At 41.9% G+C, this 16,145-nt stretch overlaps 1 protein-coding gene across 1 annotated transcript; it reads left to right on the forward strand.

The window, feature by feature from the left end:
- Nucleotides 1-51: 51 nt before the first annotated feature.
- LOC112236537 (caspase activity and apoptosis inhibitor 1) lies at nt 52-10,743 on the forward strand. Its single transcript, XM_024405130.2, has 6 exons — nt 52-280; nt 4,158-4,349; nt 4,774-4,858; nt 5,103-5,160; nt 5,592-5,656; nt 10,099-10,743. Exons 1-6 carry the CDS (start codon nt 176-178, stop codon nt 10,596-10,598), a joined length of 1,005 nt encoding a protein of 334 aa, XP_024260898.2. The 5' UTR covers nt 52-175; the 3' UTR covers nt 10,599-10,743.
- The last annotated feature ends 5,402 nt before the right edge of the window (nt 10,744-16,145 follow it).

Here is a 16,145-nt window from a genome sequence, read left to right on the forward strand (position 1 = left end):
GGCTTTTATTTAGAAAAATTTATAAAATTCCGTGACCCGGAAAAGCTTTTATGTCGGTTGCCGTCGAGACAGTGAGCAGCAGTCATCCCGTTTACAAGAGTAGCAGTAGCTAGTTGTGGAAGAACACTTAGCTATATTGTTTGCTCGTAATTGTAACCAGTAAAACAAACAAAAAATGCTAAGGAAAAAATCCACTAGCAGAGAAAAGAAAAGGAAAAGTTCACATACGGAAGAGCAGCATGTCGACAGAAGACGAAGGTGTACAGAGTCTAGTGTGGAGGTGAGAGAACATTGCTAGCTACGTTGGCTGCTTTGCTCATTTATAAAAAAGTGTCTGTATCGCAATCACTTAATTAGTTTGTTTTATTCATGGTGTCTTTTTGGTCTCCTCACCTTCGCTCCTTCTGTTCTGTGTGCACCTTCCCATTACACACACACACACACCAAGCCCCCCGTCCCCCACAACAACAACGTTGAGATCACTTCTTCCTCTCTGTCCAGCAGAATCGGATTTTGGTGAATGTCTGAATGTGAATATAAAACCAACTTTACCTTGATCAGAATTTATTTTCCTTTTTTAAAACTAGGCAAGTCAGTTAAGAACAAATTCTTATTTTCAATGACAGCCTAGTGGGTAATTTTTTATTTCACCAGGTAGGCTAGTTGAGAACATGTTTTCATTTCCAACTGTGACCTGGCCAGGATAAAGCAAAGCAGTTACACATGGAATAAACAAACATGCAGTCAATAATACAGTAGAAAAAGTCTATATACGGTGAGTGCAAATGAGGTAAGATAAGGGAGGTAAGGTAATAAATAGCCCATGGTGGCGAAGTAATTACAATATAGCAATTAAACACTGGAATGGTAGATGTGCAGAAAATGAATGTACAAGTAGAGATACTGGGGTGCAAAGGAGCAAGATAAATAAATACAGTATGGGGATGAGGTAGTTGGATGGGCTATTTACAGATGGGCTATGTACAGGTGGGCTATGTACAGGTGCGGTGATCTGTGAGCTGACAGCTTGGTTACTTTTCCTTTACTCTGCGGTCCAACTCATCCCAAACAGGTTGAGGTCAGGTGATTGTGGAGGCCAGGTCATCTGATGCAGCACTCCATCACTCTCCTTTTTGGTCAAATAGCCCTTACACAGCCTGGCGGTGTGTTGGGTCATTGTCCTGTTGAAAAACAAATGATAGTCCCACTAAGCGCAAACCGTATGGGATCGTGTATCACTGCAGAATGCTTTGGTAGCCATGCTGGTTAAGTATGCTTTGAATTCTAAATAAATCATTGCTCGTGTTTCTTGGCCCAAGCAAGTCTCTTCTTCTTGGAGTCCTTTAGTAGTGGTTTCTTTGCAGGAATTTGACCATGAAGGCCTGATTCACGCAGTCTCCTCTGAACAGTTGATGTTGAGATGTCTGTTACTTGAACTCTGAAGTATTTATTTGGGCTGCAATTTCTGAGGTTTAATGAACGTATCCTCTGCAGCAGAGAGACCTCAGTCTTTCTTTCCTGTGGCGGTCCTCATGAGAGCCAGTTTCATCATAGCACTTAATGGTTTTTCCGACTGCACATGAAGAATCATTAAAAGTTCTTGACATTTTCCGTATTGACTGACCTTCATGTTTTTAAAGTAATGATGGACTGTCATTTCTCATAGCCCTATTTGGTAAAAACATTACACCACCCCTACCTTGTCACAACACAGCGGATTGGCTCAAACGCATTAAGAAGGAAAAAAATTCCACATTTCAATGAACACCTGTTAATTGAAATGTGTTTCAAGTGACTACCCCATGAAGCTGGTTGAACTTTTAATTTTGGTTACTATATGATTAGGTTGTGTTATTGGTTGTGTTATATTTTTTGGTTACTACATGATTTGGTTGTGTTATATGTGTTATTTCATAGTGTTGATGTCTTCACTTCTAGAATGTAAAAAATACAAAAAAATAAAGAAACCCTTGAATGAGTAGGTACAGTCGAAGTCGTAAGTTTCCATGCACCTTAGCCAAATACATTAAACTCAGTTTTCACAATTCCTGAAATTTAATCCCAGTAACAATTCCCTGTTGTAGGTCAGTTAGGATCACCACTTTATTTTAAGAATGTTAAATGCCCGAATAATTGTAAAGAGTGATTTATTTCAGCTTTTATTTATTTCATCACATTCCCAGTGGATCAGAAGTTTACATACACTCAATTAGTATTTGGTAGCATTGCCTTTTAAAAATTGTGTAACTTGGGTCACACGTTTCGGGTAGCCTTCCACAAGCTTCCCACAATAAGTTGGGTGAATTTTGGCCCATTCCTCCTGACAGAGCTGGTGTAACTGAGTCAGGTTTGTTGGCCTCCTTGCTCGCACACGCTTTTTCAGTTCGGCCCACAAATCTTCCATAGGATTGAGGTCAGGGTTTTTGATGGCCACTCCAATACCTTGACTTTATTCTCATTAAGCCATTTTGCCACAACTTTGGAAGTATGCTTGGGGTCATAACCCTAACCCATTTGGAAGACCCATTTGCGACCAAGCTTTAACTTCTTGACTGATGTCTTGAGATGTTGCTTCAATATATCCACATAATTTTCCTGCCTCATGTTGCCATCTATTTTGTGAAGTGCATCAGTCCATCCTGCAGCAAATCACCCCCACAACATGATGCAGCCAACCCCGTGCTTCATGGTTGGGATGGTGTTCTTTGGCTTGCAAGCCTCCCCCTTTTCCTCCAAACATAACGATGGTCATTATGGCTAAACAGTTCTATTTTTGTTTCATCAGACCAGAGGACATTTCTCCAAATAGTACAATCTTTGTCCCCATGTGCAGTTGCAAACCGTAGCCTGGCTTTTTTTAATGGCGGTGTTGGAGCAGTGGCTTCTACCTTGCTGAGCGGCCTTTCAGGTTATGTCGATTATAGGACTCGTTTTACTGTGGATACAGATACTTTTGTACTTGTTTTCCTCCATTATCTTCACAAGGTCCTTTGCTGCTGTTCTGGGATTGATTTGCACTTTTCGCACCAATGTACATTCGTCTCTAGGAGACAGAACGCGTCTCCTTCCTAAGCGGTATGACGGCTGCGCAGTCCCATGGTGTTTATACTTGCAAACTATTGTTTGTACAGATGAACGTGGTACCTTCAGGTGTTTGGAAATTGCTCCCGAGGATGAACCAGACTTGTGGAGGGCTACAATTATCTTTCTGAGGTCTTGGCTGATTTCTTTTGATTTTTCCCATGATGTCAAGCAAAGAGGCACTGAGTTTGAAGGTAGGCCTTGAAATACATCCACAGGTACACCTCCAATTGACTCAAATTATGTCAATTAGCTTATCAGAAGCTTCTAAAGCCATGACATCATTTTCTGAACATTTTCAAGCTGTTTAAAGGCAAAGTCAACTTTAATGTATGTAAACTTCTGTTGCACTGGAATTGTGATACAGTGAAATAATCTGTAAACAATTGTTGGGAAAATGACTTGTGTAATGCACAAAGTAGATGTCCTAACCGACTTGCCAAAACTATAGGATCTTAACAATAAATGTGTGGAGTGGTTGAAAAACAAGTTTTAATGACACCAACCTAAGTGTATGTAAACTTCCAACTTCAACTGTATGTCCAACTTTTGACTGGTACTGTATGTGTGTGTGTGTGTATGTATGTGTGTGTGTATATATATATGCACACACACATCTCTTGAATTTCCCATAAGTTTGAAAAAATATATAGATTTGTAGGCTATATTGCTCAGCCCTTACACACAAGTTAAATATCAAAACCAACTGAATCAATTGTATTAGTTTGGGGGAAGGTCAACACACATATGAAACATTCATGTATATTTAACATTCGATGGCTAGTTTGTCTCGGGAGATGAACTAGAGATGGGTTATTTGACCTGAAATTCATATGGTCCTTTTTGTTTCGCTGGTTCTTCGTAGTATTTTCATGCAAAATCGGACTATTTTAATCCACTGGAAACAAAGTTTGTTTCCAACGTGATCGGTCTGTTCGGGGTGTAAGAGTTTTTAGGAACACTGCATTTTTCACTTCAGTGGTTACTTGCATTCTACCTTTTGACACAATGTTGGCCCTCATTGACTCGGTTACTCCTGGTGAAAAAACATACTGCTATATGACTCCTTGAAACAGGACTCCAAGGAGGAGCAGGCGGATCTGGAGCTGATTGAGCCTGGCAGTGACGTCGAGGAGGGAGGACTGGACCTGAGTGTGCCATTTAAACCCATCAGTGCCTATGTCGCAGACAGACATGAGATGCTCGATCAGTGCTTTCACGTGCTGGGAGAGAATAAGCTGCAGAAGATGCTGCCTGATGAACTCAAGGTGATTGGGTAGTGAAATTCAGGGGGTAGCATGAAAAGGACTGGAACCAGGGGTGTTGGCTGTGCAGTGGCTAGGCCTAACCTAATTACTAACTCCTAACCCATTTGTGTGTTTGGTCAGCACATCTGTTCTATGCTACTTAATGTAAAGATTGGATGTGTGTTTGATGTATTGTGGACAATCAGTTAAGAGTATAGTCAGACGCTACCATTAGTCACATTTTAGTAATTTCTCTGTTTTAAATTTTATTTGGTGCTGTGGGCATTTGCCAGTTTTTTAAAAATAAATTTGTACTACATTGATAGGATGAAAGTAGACTGTTATGGTATCTTCTCTCCCTCTCTCTTGTTTCCAGATTTGTTCTCTCTTGTTTTGGTTTTACAGAGCTGTAGTCTGGATTACATCTTGTTTTTTGTTTTTACAGAGCTGTAATCTGGATGAAATCAAGACATTGTGCAGGGAGCAGCTGGAGCAGCTGTCTCAAAGCCACCTCCTTCAGATACTGGAGGGTAAGCCCATGGGTCCATTCAGCATCACAAGGTGGTGGTCTACTGTTAACCCTGCTGTCTTGTCGGTTCTCTACTGTTAACCCTGCTGTCTTGTCGGTTCTCTTGGTCTGTTATATGCTGGGTGGTGTTCAGAAGACACAAAATGGGGAAGTAGGCTATTACCTGAACTACGTTGTGTCATTCTGAACACCACCCATTTTCACCTCATTAATCTGATGGTGTGTTTGGTTAATGTTCTCAAAAGGTGAAGAGCTGACTGGTTCATCTGAAGGGGATAGGGAAAATGGCGCCACCGATAGCCAGTGAGTAGAACTGCATTTAATTGGAGCATAATGCTGCTTCTTCCCTTATCATAATCCATTGCAGCGACCTGAAAAGGACATGTTATCGCTGATGTTTTTGCTGTTGTGTTCAACCTGTGTAGCGAGAACCAATTGTAAGACATGGCTTTGTGTACACACAATAGGCCAAACTGCTTATTTGCTGTAAAAAGCAATTTTTTTTCATTCTACAAAGAATGTTTTACTCTTATAGATTTCTATTGCTTTGCTATTACTGGTCTGTAGGCTAGTTGACATTTTGGTGCTAGTTGCAGGTAGAAATGCAAACATTTCTCATCGTATCCTGATTTAATTGTATTTTTTATTTTTTATTCATTGTATCTGATTGGTCAATGTTAGTCTGGAAGTGATTCAACAAAGTGTTTTTTTTTTTTTTCATTCTTTCTGTAAAGGCAGGATAATAATGTGGATTCTACGTCGTCCCTCAAAGAGAGTGTTGAAGTGGAGATCAAACAAGGTACTGGTAGCTGATATTGGTCTAGACAAGTTGTTCTCAAACTTTCTATAGTCCCGTACCCCTTCAAACATTCAACCTCCAGCTGCGTACCCCCTCTAGCACCAGGGTCAGCTGCGTACCCCCTCTAGCACCAGGGTCAGCTGTACCCCCTCTAGCACCAGGGTCAGCTGTACCCCCTCTAGCACCAGGGTCAGCTGTACCCCCTCTAGCACCAGGGTCAGCTGTACCCCCTCTAGCACCAGGGTCAGCTGTACCCCCTCTAGCACCAGGGTCAGCTGTACCCCCTCTAGCACCAGGGTCAGCTGTACCCCCTCTAGCACCAGGGTCAGCTGCGTACCCCTCTAGCACCAGGGTCAGCTGCGTACCCCCTCTAGCACCAGGGTCAGCTGAGTACCCCTCTAGCACCAGGGTCAGCTGCGTACCCCCTCTAGCACCAGGGTCAGCTGCGTACCCCCTCTAGCACCAGGGTCAGCTGCGCACCAGGGTCATACCCCCTCTAGCACCAGGGTCAGCTGCGCACCAGGGTCAGCTGCGTACCCCCTCTAGCACCAGGGTCAGCTGAGTACCCCCTCTAGCACCAGGGTCAGCTGCGTACCCCCTCTAGCACCAGGGTCAGCTGCGTACCCCCTCTAGCACCAGGGTCAGCTGCGTACCCCCTCTAGCACCAGGGTCAGCTGCATACCCCCTCTAGCACCAGGGTCAGTGCTCTCAAATGTTTTTTTTTTTAAGCCTGCACCAGGGTCAGCTGCACACACCCCATTTATTAAACATAAGAATGAGTGAGTTTTTGCACCAGGGTCAGCTAGGACCAGGGCACAAATTTTGCTCTTTATTTAACCATCTTACATATAAAACCTTGTTTGTTCATCAAATTGTCAATAACTCCCCACAGGTTAATGAGAAGGGTGTGCTTGGAAAGGATGCACATAACTCTGCAATGTTGGGTTGTATTGGAGTCTCAGTATTAACTCATGCTAGTGAGGGCTGAGAATCCACTCTCACATAGGTACGTGGTTGCAAAGGGCATCAGTGTCTTAACAGCACGATTTGCCAAGGCAGGATACTCTTGAGCGCAGCCCAATCCAGAAATCTGGCAGTGGCTTCTGATTAAATTAAATTTTTACAGTACCGCTTGTTGCAATTTCAATGAGGCTCTCTTGTTCAGATATCAGTAAGTGGGCTGGAGGCAGGGCATGAAAGGGATAACGAATCCAGTTGTTTGTGTCTTCCATTTTGGGAATGTAATTGCGCACCCAGCTCACTCAGGTGCCTCGCTATATCACATTTGACATTGTCCGTAAGCGTGTTAATTTGCACATACAAAAAATCATACAATGATGGAAAGACCTGTTTGTCCTTGTTAATGCAGACAGAAAAGAGCTCCAACTTCTTAATCGTACCCTCAATTTTGTCCCCGTACATTGAATATAGTTGCGGACAGTCCCTGTAATCCTAGATTCAGATCATTCAGGTGAGAAAAAACCACCCAGATAGGCCAGTCATCATACAAGCGGTCAGACAAGTGAAAATTATGGTCAGTAAAGAGGACTTTAAACTCGTCTCTCAATGAAAAAAAGTGTCAATACGTTCCCCCTTGATAACCAGCGCACTTCTGTATGTTGTAAAAGCGTTACATGGTCGCTGCCCGTATCGGTGCAGAAAATACATGAGTTCAGGGGCCTTGCTTTAACAAAGCCTCTCGGTGGATGCTGCATAGAATTCAATGGCTTGTATGCAAAGTAGTAATTGTTTCAAAACATCTCCTGTCACTGATGCGTCGTGAAACAGTGTTGTTTGTTGAAGAAATTGTGTGTAGTTTTTTTGGGGGGCCTTTTCCCTCAGCATTGTCCCAGCTATATCCGCAGCAGCAGGGAGAATGAAGTCCTCCACAATAGTATGGGGCTTGTCTGTCCTAGTCACTCGGTAGCTCACCATATAAGACGCTTCTAGCACCTTCTTATGAATGGTACCTGTTGCTTTTATACATGTCTTACTCATGTCTGACCATGCTGGTCATTTATGAACATTTGAACATCTTGGCCATGTTCTGTTATAATCTCCACCCGGCACAGCCAGAAGAGGACTGGCCACCCCACATAGCCTGGTTCCTCTCTAGGTTTCTTCCTAGGTTTTGGCCTTTCTAGGGAGTTTTTCCTAGCCACCGTGCTTCTACACCTGCATTGCTTGCTGTTTGGGGTTTTAGGCTGGGTTTCTGTACAGCACTTTGAGATATCAGCTGATGTAAGAAGGGCTATATAAATACGTTTGATTTGATTTTGAGAAGTCGTCTTAATTCTCGCACAATAAACTCCCGTGGCTTATTTGTCAAATGGGCATGTTTTCATTTCTACATGTCTGCGCAAGAGTGAAAGTTTTAATGGACTGTTTGAAAATGTGAAACACATTTTGGGAAATAGCCGGTCTAGATTTTTAAGGCATATTGGCCACACTCTGCTCTCGTGTCAGATGAAAGGAAAGTGCGTGCACTTACGATGGATGCATCAAGGAATTATTTTTTTTGCTCATCGTATAAAGTGCTTTTTGTTGACCGCTGATATGCTTCATTTTGGGGGATAACATGAACCATTTACACACGGGAATTGGCCTGTATGAAAAATGTTTCTTACAGAAGAAATATGGAAAGCAAACGCATAACCATGGTAACAATTAAAAGGAAACAGTTTGGCGATTATTTCAAAATGATTAAACTAAAAGGTGAGGGACACCACAGTTCACCTGACAAGACTGAATCCTGACGTTACACTGTTGATTGTATGTGCATTTTACAATTACTGTTCTCGCTGCATTTGCGGATAAGGAAATCTAAAAAATACTCTGGATTCATTCAGTAACATGATAAGACTGTTCCTGGTACATGGTGTAAGGTGCAACGTAAGACACAACAACAAAAAATGACAAGTGTTTGTGTGAGAGGTCTAACTGGTGTCTCCAAGTGGCCACTCATCTCTCCAAAGTGTGCACAGTTCCTAAGTAATTCCAATGCACTTTTTGATTTGATTTTTATGACTGAGTCTTCAACTATAAGCTACTTTTTTTGTTTGTTGAGTTCTCCTGTCTGTGTCTTTGAGGAACTAGTGCAAACACACTTGTAGTTTAATTTAAAACAAAGCTCTGGATCCCCGACGTCACACAATTACTGTTTGCGCAATCCCAAAATGGTCAATTTTTTATAAAGCACAATCTAGATTTAGGTGGTCATGATTTGAAATCTTGTTCTATTGCCAACGTGACTACCAAAGTTATAAAATACAATCTTAATAGTGTTACGCTTTCACAAGACAATTCGGGGAAACGGATTGTAATTTTGGTGAGCATAGAAAGAGGTCATGTGTACATTCAGGTGCATGTGCCACAGCGAATCTTCTTCACAATAATCCAAACCGGCTCATTCTGTTTAGAACAACCCAGGGTATAACGCCGTGTCATCTTGTAACTGTACATCAAACATTGTTTTCATAAATGTGGACACGGTGACATGAGTTTTATCATTCGTAAATGTGAAGTGCATGTTTGGACTCACGGGTGTTTTGGCTTGCTTGTATGACAATCAAAGCAGTATTTTACTATAATCAAGGACTCATCTTTAAAAACACATTGAGTCCTCTTTAATTTACAGCATTCCTCTCTGACAAAACATTTCTGAAAGTTGCCCAATTAGCAGGAGGGGGGGGGGGTGATGACTTCCTGTCACATGGTGCTCAAGTTCAGAACCGCTGTCAATCAAAAACCCCATACAGAGCTGTGGAGCAGAGACCCTGAGGTCTGACGGCTTGTTGAGCATCTTACTGTACAGCCACTGTGTTCCAATGTAGGCGCTTATCAGTGTCCAAATCTGCCATTTCCAACCTGTATACGAGTGTAAAACAGTGGATTTTAAAGCACAAAATATTTAAAAGTTACTTTTGTGGTGTAGTATTACTTTTAAGTCAATCGTCATAAAAACATTACTGAGTTTTCTGGGCCCTGATGTCTGCAGTAGTGCTGCACGGGGGTCAGCTGTTTGTTCATCCTATTGTATGAAAATTTGAGGCCCGACCCTAAACCCGCAAATATATAAAATGTGCTGTAGGCTACAGTCAGATGGTGGAACAATTTATTTTTATGGGGGTGAAGGATATATATATATATATTTTTTTTTGTTGCCTAATTTAGATATGTTTCTGCTTAGAATTTCCAGGATTTTGGTAAGCTATTTGTAAGTCAACTTGTCTATAATTAGATACGTGCAGCTTCTCTTTTGTTGTATGTTGCCCTACAAGACTAGATAAGCCTTTGCCTACCTCAATGTCATAAATGATAGAATGAATGCTTCAATCTAGTTGACATCGGTAATGTTTTCTGTCATGTCTGCTGGGATGGTTGATGAGTGTGATGAACAGATTCCTTTTGACCCAAACTGATTCCTGTCACTTTATCTGCAGAAGGTGGTGGCTCGGAGGAGAGCGACGTCCTTAGCATCAACGCCGACACCTACGACAGTGACATCGAGGGACACAAAGACGAGCCGTCTGAAAAAACTGAGGAAGCCGCCAGGACACCGGAAGTAGTTGCTGGAGAAACATCTAACCCCGGCCCCTCCGCGACCTTTGCCCCTGCCGACGGGAAACCCTCTGCGGACAAACCCCCCGAACCGAAGAAAGAACTCCAGAAGGACATAGACAAAAGCGTTAGCGAGATCCTAGCTTTAGCATCGACGCCTGACCAGGAAGACACAAAAAAAACGATGGCGCCACCACTAGCCGCTGCTCCAGAGGCCCCCTTGTTGGTTACGAGGCTACCCGCTCAGAGTGCACCTGTCCCTGGCCTAACTCCAGCGCCAAGCCAGCCCTCAGCCCAGCAGCTGGAGCTCCTGGAGTTAGAGATGAGAGCTAGGGCCATTAAGGCCCTAATGAAAGCCAACGATGTGAAGAAACAGACGTAAACAAGGCAGGCTAAGGCTCTCAAAGACTTGTCGTTTTTAGATGTTTCTAAAATCATTTCATTCTCAGAAAAGGAGTCATATGAGTCACTTGTTGTTCTTTTGAATGTTAAGGATTGTAATCGAGTAAAGTTTTTTTTTCCTTCTACTTAACATGCTTTGTACATATTTATTTGAGAAAATGTGTTCAGTGGATTCTCTATCACGGGAACCGACGGCCCGAGCCGTGAGCATATGGAGCAGCTGCACCCACACTTTCAAAATAGGAGTGCAAATGTACACTGACTGTACAAGACATTAAGGACACATTCCTAAAATTGAGTTGCACCCACTTTTGCCCTCAGAACAGCCTCAATTCATCAGGGCATGGCCTCTACAAGGTGTCGAAAGCGTTCCACAGGGATGCTGGCTCATGTTGACTCCAATGCTTCCCACAGTTGTCTAGTTGGCTGGATGTCCTTTGGGTGGTGGACCATTCTTGATACACACAGGAAAAACTGTTGAGAGTGGAAACCCAGCAAGCGTTGCAGTTCTTGACAAAAACTGGTGCGCCTGGCACTTACTACCAAACCCCATTCAAGACACTTAAATATTTTGTCTGGCCTGGTCACCCTCTGAATAGCACACATACACAATCCATGTCTCAAGGCTTACAAATCCTAATTGAACCTGTCTCCTCCCCTTCATCTAAACTGATTTAACAACTGACATCAATAAGGGATCATAGCTTTCATCTGGGGTGTCATTTCCTACCATTGCTTTACATGTCACACTAAATATCTGCTTGGGACATTTTCTGAAAAGACTGCACACTTACAAAAAATATTGAGAGTTATCATCTTGGCTCATGCCATACATACCCATGTTTCTGTTTTATAAATCAGACCGGTCCTGAAACACGCGTGAGCGAGCATTAAAACTCTGCCTGGAAAAAAGATGAAGTCTATTTAGTGTGAGAATATCGCCCCTATGTGCTATATACTTTGGAAGTATTTTGCATTAGGCCGAGGCAGTTCTTCTAAAGTGAAGAGCAGTAAGCAAACGGGAAAGAGGACTGCAAATTACTGTGCACCTGTAAACCGACCGTTAGAATTTTAATTGGGGATTATGTTTTGCCCTGACTTTTTCTTTAACCTATGCTGCTGCACTGCTTACATTCTGAAACATTGTTCGCCTTCCACTGTAAATAGACAGACTTCAATGCTAAACATCAACTGTCTGTTCACCTGTTACATTCTACTGTAAGCTACAGACCGTTTTCCTTTCTGACGTTTAGAGCAAAATACCTGCGCTAGTAGCGTATCTAATACACCCAATTAAATGAGAAATGCACATGGTCATTTTAGGGCTATGACTATTTCGGGAACATGAACCCATCATGGCCAGAAAAAGTGAAGTGTGTTCAATGTTTATAAAAAAAAAAAAAGATGGATTGTGTATAAATGCAATATTGTTTACTCAAAATTAGTTTTCAGACGTAACCTACAACAGTCTGTTCCACCGTTAAAAAATAATATTAAATAAAATTTAAAAAACTGCGCTCATGATTGAATTGCATAGAGCAAAATACTAAATGTTTTATCTGTCCTGAGTTGAATATGTGAGGTCTATGTCATCAACCTAGTTTTGGAGCATTCCGTATTATTCTGTACGTAAATCTGTAAATGCATTTAGTATGTGTTACGTTTCTTATGTTACGTATTCATTTGTGGATGTCCATCACCCATGTTGTATGATATGTTTATTATACAATTTATAAAATTGTTACGAATTGTAGCTACATGGCTAATGTTAGCTAGCTGTCTTACATTTGGGGTTAGGGTTACATGTAGGAGTTAGGCTAGGGTTAGCTAAAATGCTAAGTAGTTATAAAGTAGCGTAAAAAGTAGTGAGTAGTTGAAAAATAGCTCATCAGCTAAAATACTAAAGTTGTCAGTGATGAGTTTTGAACTAACAACCTTTTGAGTTGTTGGACGTTCACGTTATTCACCCACCGAAAACAACAACCATTTTATTTATGCCTTAAAGCAACCATCTGTTTTATATAACCATGCCAACCTTAACATATACTAATTTCAGTGTCCTGGATTTCTATGTATTATGTTACGTCTGGAGTAGGAGACCTTGCTTTAGAGTCAATGGGGGGTGGGGGCAGTCCATTGTGCTAATACAGTGGAGATGGGCTAAAAACACTTAAATTAACTTTTTTGTGATGTTTTTAATTTCTTTAATTTCAGCTCATGAAGCATGGGACCAATGCTACAGGTTGCGTTTAAAATATATATTTTTGTTCAATGTATATAGTTCAAGTTCAATGGCCGAGACCATTCTCACACATTTTGTGAACAAATTTGTTCTTTTTCGTGAGCATTTCTCCTTTGCCAAGATAACCCAACCACCTGACAGGTTTGGCATATCAAGAAACTGATTAAACAGCATGGTCATTACAGAGGTGCACCTTGTGCTGGGGACAATAAAAGGCTTCTCTAAAATGTGCATTTTTGTCACGTGTAACCACACCAGCCCAGGACCCTCCACATCTAGCTGTTTTACCTGTGGAATCGTCTGAGACCAGCCACCCGGACAGCTGATGAAACTTTAGAGTATTTCTGTCTGTAATGAAGCCATTTTGTGGGTGGAAACTAATTCTGATTGGCTGGGTCTGGCTCCCCAATGGGTGAGCATATGCCCCATCCATGGCTGCCCAGTCATGTGAAATACATAGATTAGGGTCTAAGGAATTCATTTCAATTGACTGATTTCCTTATATAAACGGTAACTCTGTAAAATTGTTGATAGTCACGTTGCGTTTGAATGTTTTTTTGTTCAGTATAATTCCACTGCAAGATTCCCCTCCTCCCAAATTGTGACCCCCCAATTTCAACTGCCCCCTTAGTCACTTTATCCTGGAGTGTAGGCCGTCATTGTAAATAAGAACTTGTTCTCAACTGACATGCCTAGTTAAATAAAAAATCCTGGCTCCTGATTAGTCTGCTTGGCAAGTAATTTTAAATGTTTTCATGCCGACTGCTTCAAACAATGGCGCCAAAAGAAGTCAAGACCCCTGCTCCCAAGCTTCTGCAACCTCATTTTCAGACAGTCAGGTGACCATGCCCGTGCGCTCACTAGATCCGCCCCACAGGAGGCCCATCTCCTACAGAATATTTGATTTATTTATTTAACTAGGCACGTCAGTTAAGAACAAATTGCCTTAGACCGCTGTGCCACTCGGGAGACAGAAATACAGTGCCTAGTGAAACTCTTCACACCCCTTGCACAGTTGTCACATTTTGCTGCCTTTAATGTGAAAAATCTCCCTCAAGATCTACATAAATACAGAACTACATACAGTTGAAGTCGAAAGTTTACATACACCTTAACCAAATACATGTAAACTCAGTTTTTCACAATTCCTGACATTTAGTCCTAGTAAAAATTCCCTGGTTTAGGTCAGTTAGGGTCACCACTTTATTTTAAGAATGTGAAATGTCAGAATAATAGTAGAGAGAATGATTTATTTCAGCTTTTATTTCTTTCATCACATTCCCAGTGGGTCAGAAGTTTACATACACTCAATTAGTATTCGGTAGCATTGCCTTTAAATTGTTTATCTTGGGTCAAATGTTTTGGGTAGCCTTCCACAAGCTTCCCACAATAAGTTGGGTGAATTTTGGCCCATTCCTCCTGATTGAGTTAGTGTAACTGAGTCAGGTTCGTAGGCCTCCTTGCTTGCACACGCTTTTTCAGTTCTGCCCACAAATTTTCTATGGGATTGAGGTCAAGGCTTTGTGATGGCCACTCCGATACCTTGACTTTGTTGTCTTTAAGCCATTTTGCCACAACTTTGGAATTATGCTTGGGGTCATTGTCCATTTGGAAGACCCATTTGCGACCAAGCTTTAACTTCCTGACTGATGTCTTGAGATGTTGCTTCAATATATCCACATATTTTCCTCACTCATGATGCCATCTATTTTGTGAAGTGCACCAGTCCCTCCTGCAGTAAAGCACCCCCACAACATGATGATGCCACCCCCATGCTTCACGGTTGGGATGGTGTTCTTCAGCTTGCAAGCCTCCCCCTTTTTCCTCCAAACATAAAGATGGTCATTATGGCCAAACAGGTCAATTTTTGTTTCATCAGACCAGAGGATATTTCTCCTTTACTGTGGATATAGAGATAGATACTTTTGTACCTGTTTCCTCCAGCATCTTCACAGGGTCCTTTGCTGTTGTTCTGGGATTGATTTGTACTTTTCGCACCAAACTTGAAGATAAATCTAACATATTTTATTTTATATTCTGTGCTCAGATATGACACTGCCGTAGAGACTGGGGTAGAAGATGTTTATTTTGAGAGGGTACAGAAGTTTTCCAAAGAGAGAATTAAGACATTTACATTTGTGATGGGTACAGCTGCACAAAGGAGAGATTTACTATGAAAGTTAAATATTTTAGTTGTGTTTTTGGGACCCTTTGAAACCAGAAAGGCAGTGTTGTTGACAATTCTCCATGTGTTTCCCTTTTATAACACTAGATGGTATACTTACTCTATCATACGTGGTCATTTCCTTAGAGCCACCATGCAGCCTATCTCAGTTGCTGTTATCTGTCCTCCCACTCTGTATCTGCACTGATTGGACAATACTTGATATGTTAAAAGGCTCATTGTCAGGCTGGCTTTCTCCTGGTCAGTTCTCATTGTCAGGCTGGCTTTCTCCTGGTCAGTTCTCATTGTCAGGCTGGCTTTCTCCTGGTCAGTTCTCATTGTCAGGCTGGCTTTCTCCTGGTCAGTTCTCATTGTCAGGCTGCCTTTCTCCTGGTCAGTTCTCATTGTCAGGCTGGCTTTCTCCTGGTCAGTTCTCATTGTCAGGCTGGCTTTCTCCTGGTCAGTTCTCATTGTCAGGCTGGCTTTCTCCTGGTCAGTTCTCATTGTCAGGCTGGCTTTCTCCTGGTCAGTTCTCATGATCATGTTTGCTTCCCCATGGTCAGTTCTATCGTCTCAGTGCAGTGAAGGGCAGGATGCGATGGTGTGTGTGTGTATATTTTTTGACTTAAATGAGAAATAGCCACTCCTGTTCAAATGTGTAAAACTTCCTTACTTCCTACCCTTCTTGAGCCTTGAGAATGTTATTGGGTTGGTGAAAGCCAGGTTTCAAACCTATTTCTGTCACGTACATAACCTTGTCAACAAAATTATTATTCAGAGGGAGGTCAAGGTGTCATCACAGGTTTCAGTATTAGATGGTCTCAACACTGGCACATTGTCCAGGCAGATTATAGAGCCAAGCCAGCAGCATTTACTTTAAAATACCATTTATTTATCATGAATACAAACTTGTATATATTCAGCGATCACGTTTTAAGTTGCCAACTATGTCAATATGAGTGAATTGAGCACATCAAAGGTAAATGATGAAGAGGGAAACGAGGCTGTTTTAATACAATCGTATTAGGTCGTATTAGGTTTTCACGAGTGGCACAGCGGTCTAAGGCACTGCATATCAGTGCTTGAGGCGTCACTACAGACCCTGGTTCGGTTCCAGGCTT

The sequence above is a fragment of the Oncorhynchus tshawytscha genome, linkage group LG15 (genome assembly GCF_018296145.1).
Source record: "Oncorhynchus tshawytscha isolate Ot180627B linkage group LG15, Otsh_v2.0, whole genome shotgun sequence".
Classification (NCBI taxonomy): domain Eukaryota; kingdom Metazoa; phylum Chordata; class Actinopteri; order Salmoniformes; family Salmonidae; genus Oncorhynchus; species Oncorhynchus tshawytscha.

Bases quoted from the DNA above. Each gene is read 5' to 3' on its own strand.
- LOC112236537 (XM_024405130.2), top strand. From the start codon at position 176: ATGCTAAGGAAAAAATCCACTAGCAGAGAAAAGAAAAGGAAAAGTTCA. The intron at 5,161-5,591 runs GTGAGTAGAACT...CTTTCTGTAAAG, and splicing joins AATGGCGCCACCGATAGCCA to GCAGGATAATAATGTGGATT. The intron at 5,657-10,098 runs GTACTGGTAGCT...CTTTATCTGCAG, and splicing joins TGAAGTGGAGATCAAACAAG to AAGGTGGTGGCTCGGAGGAG.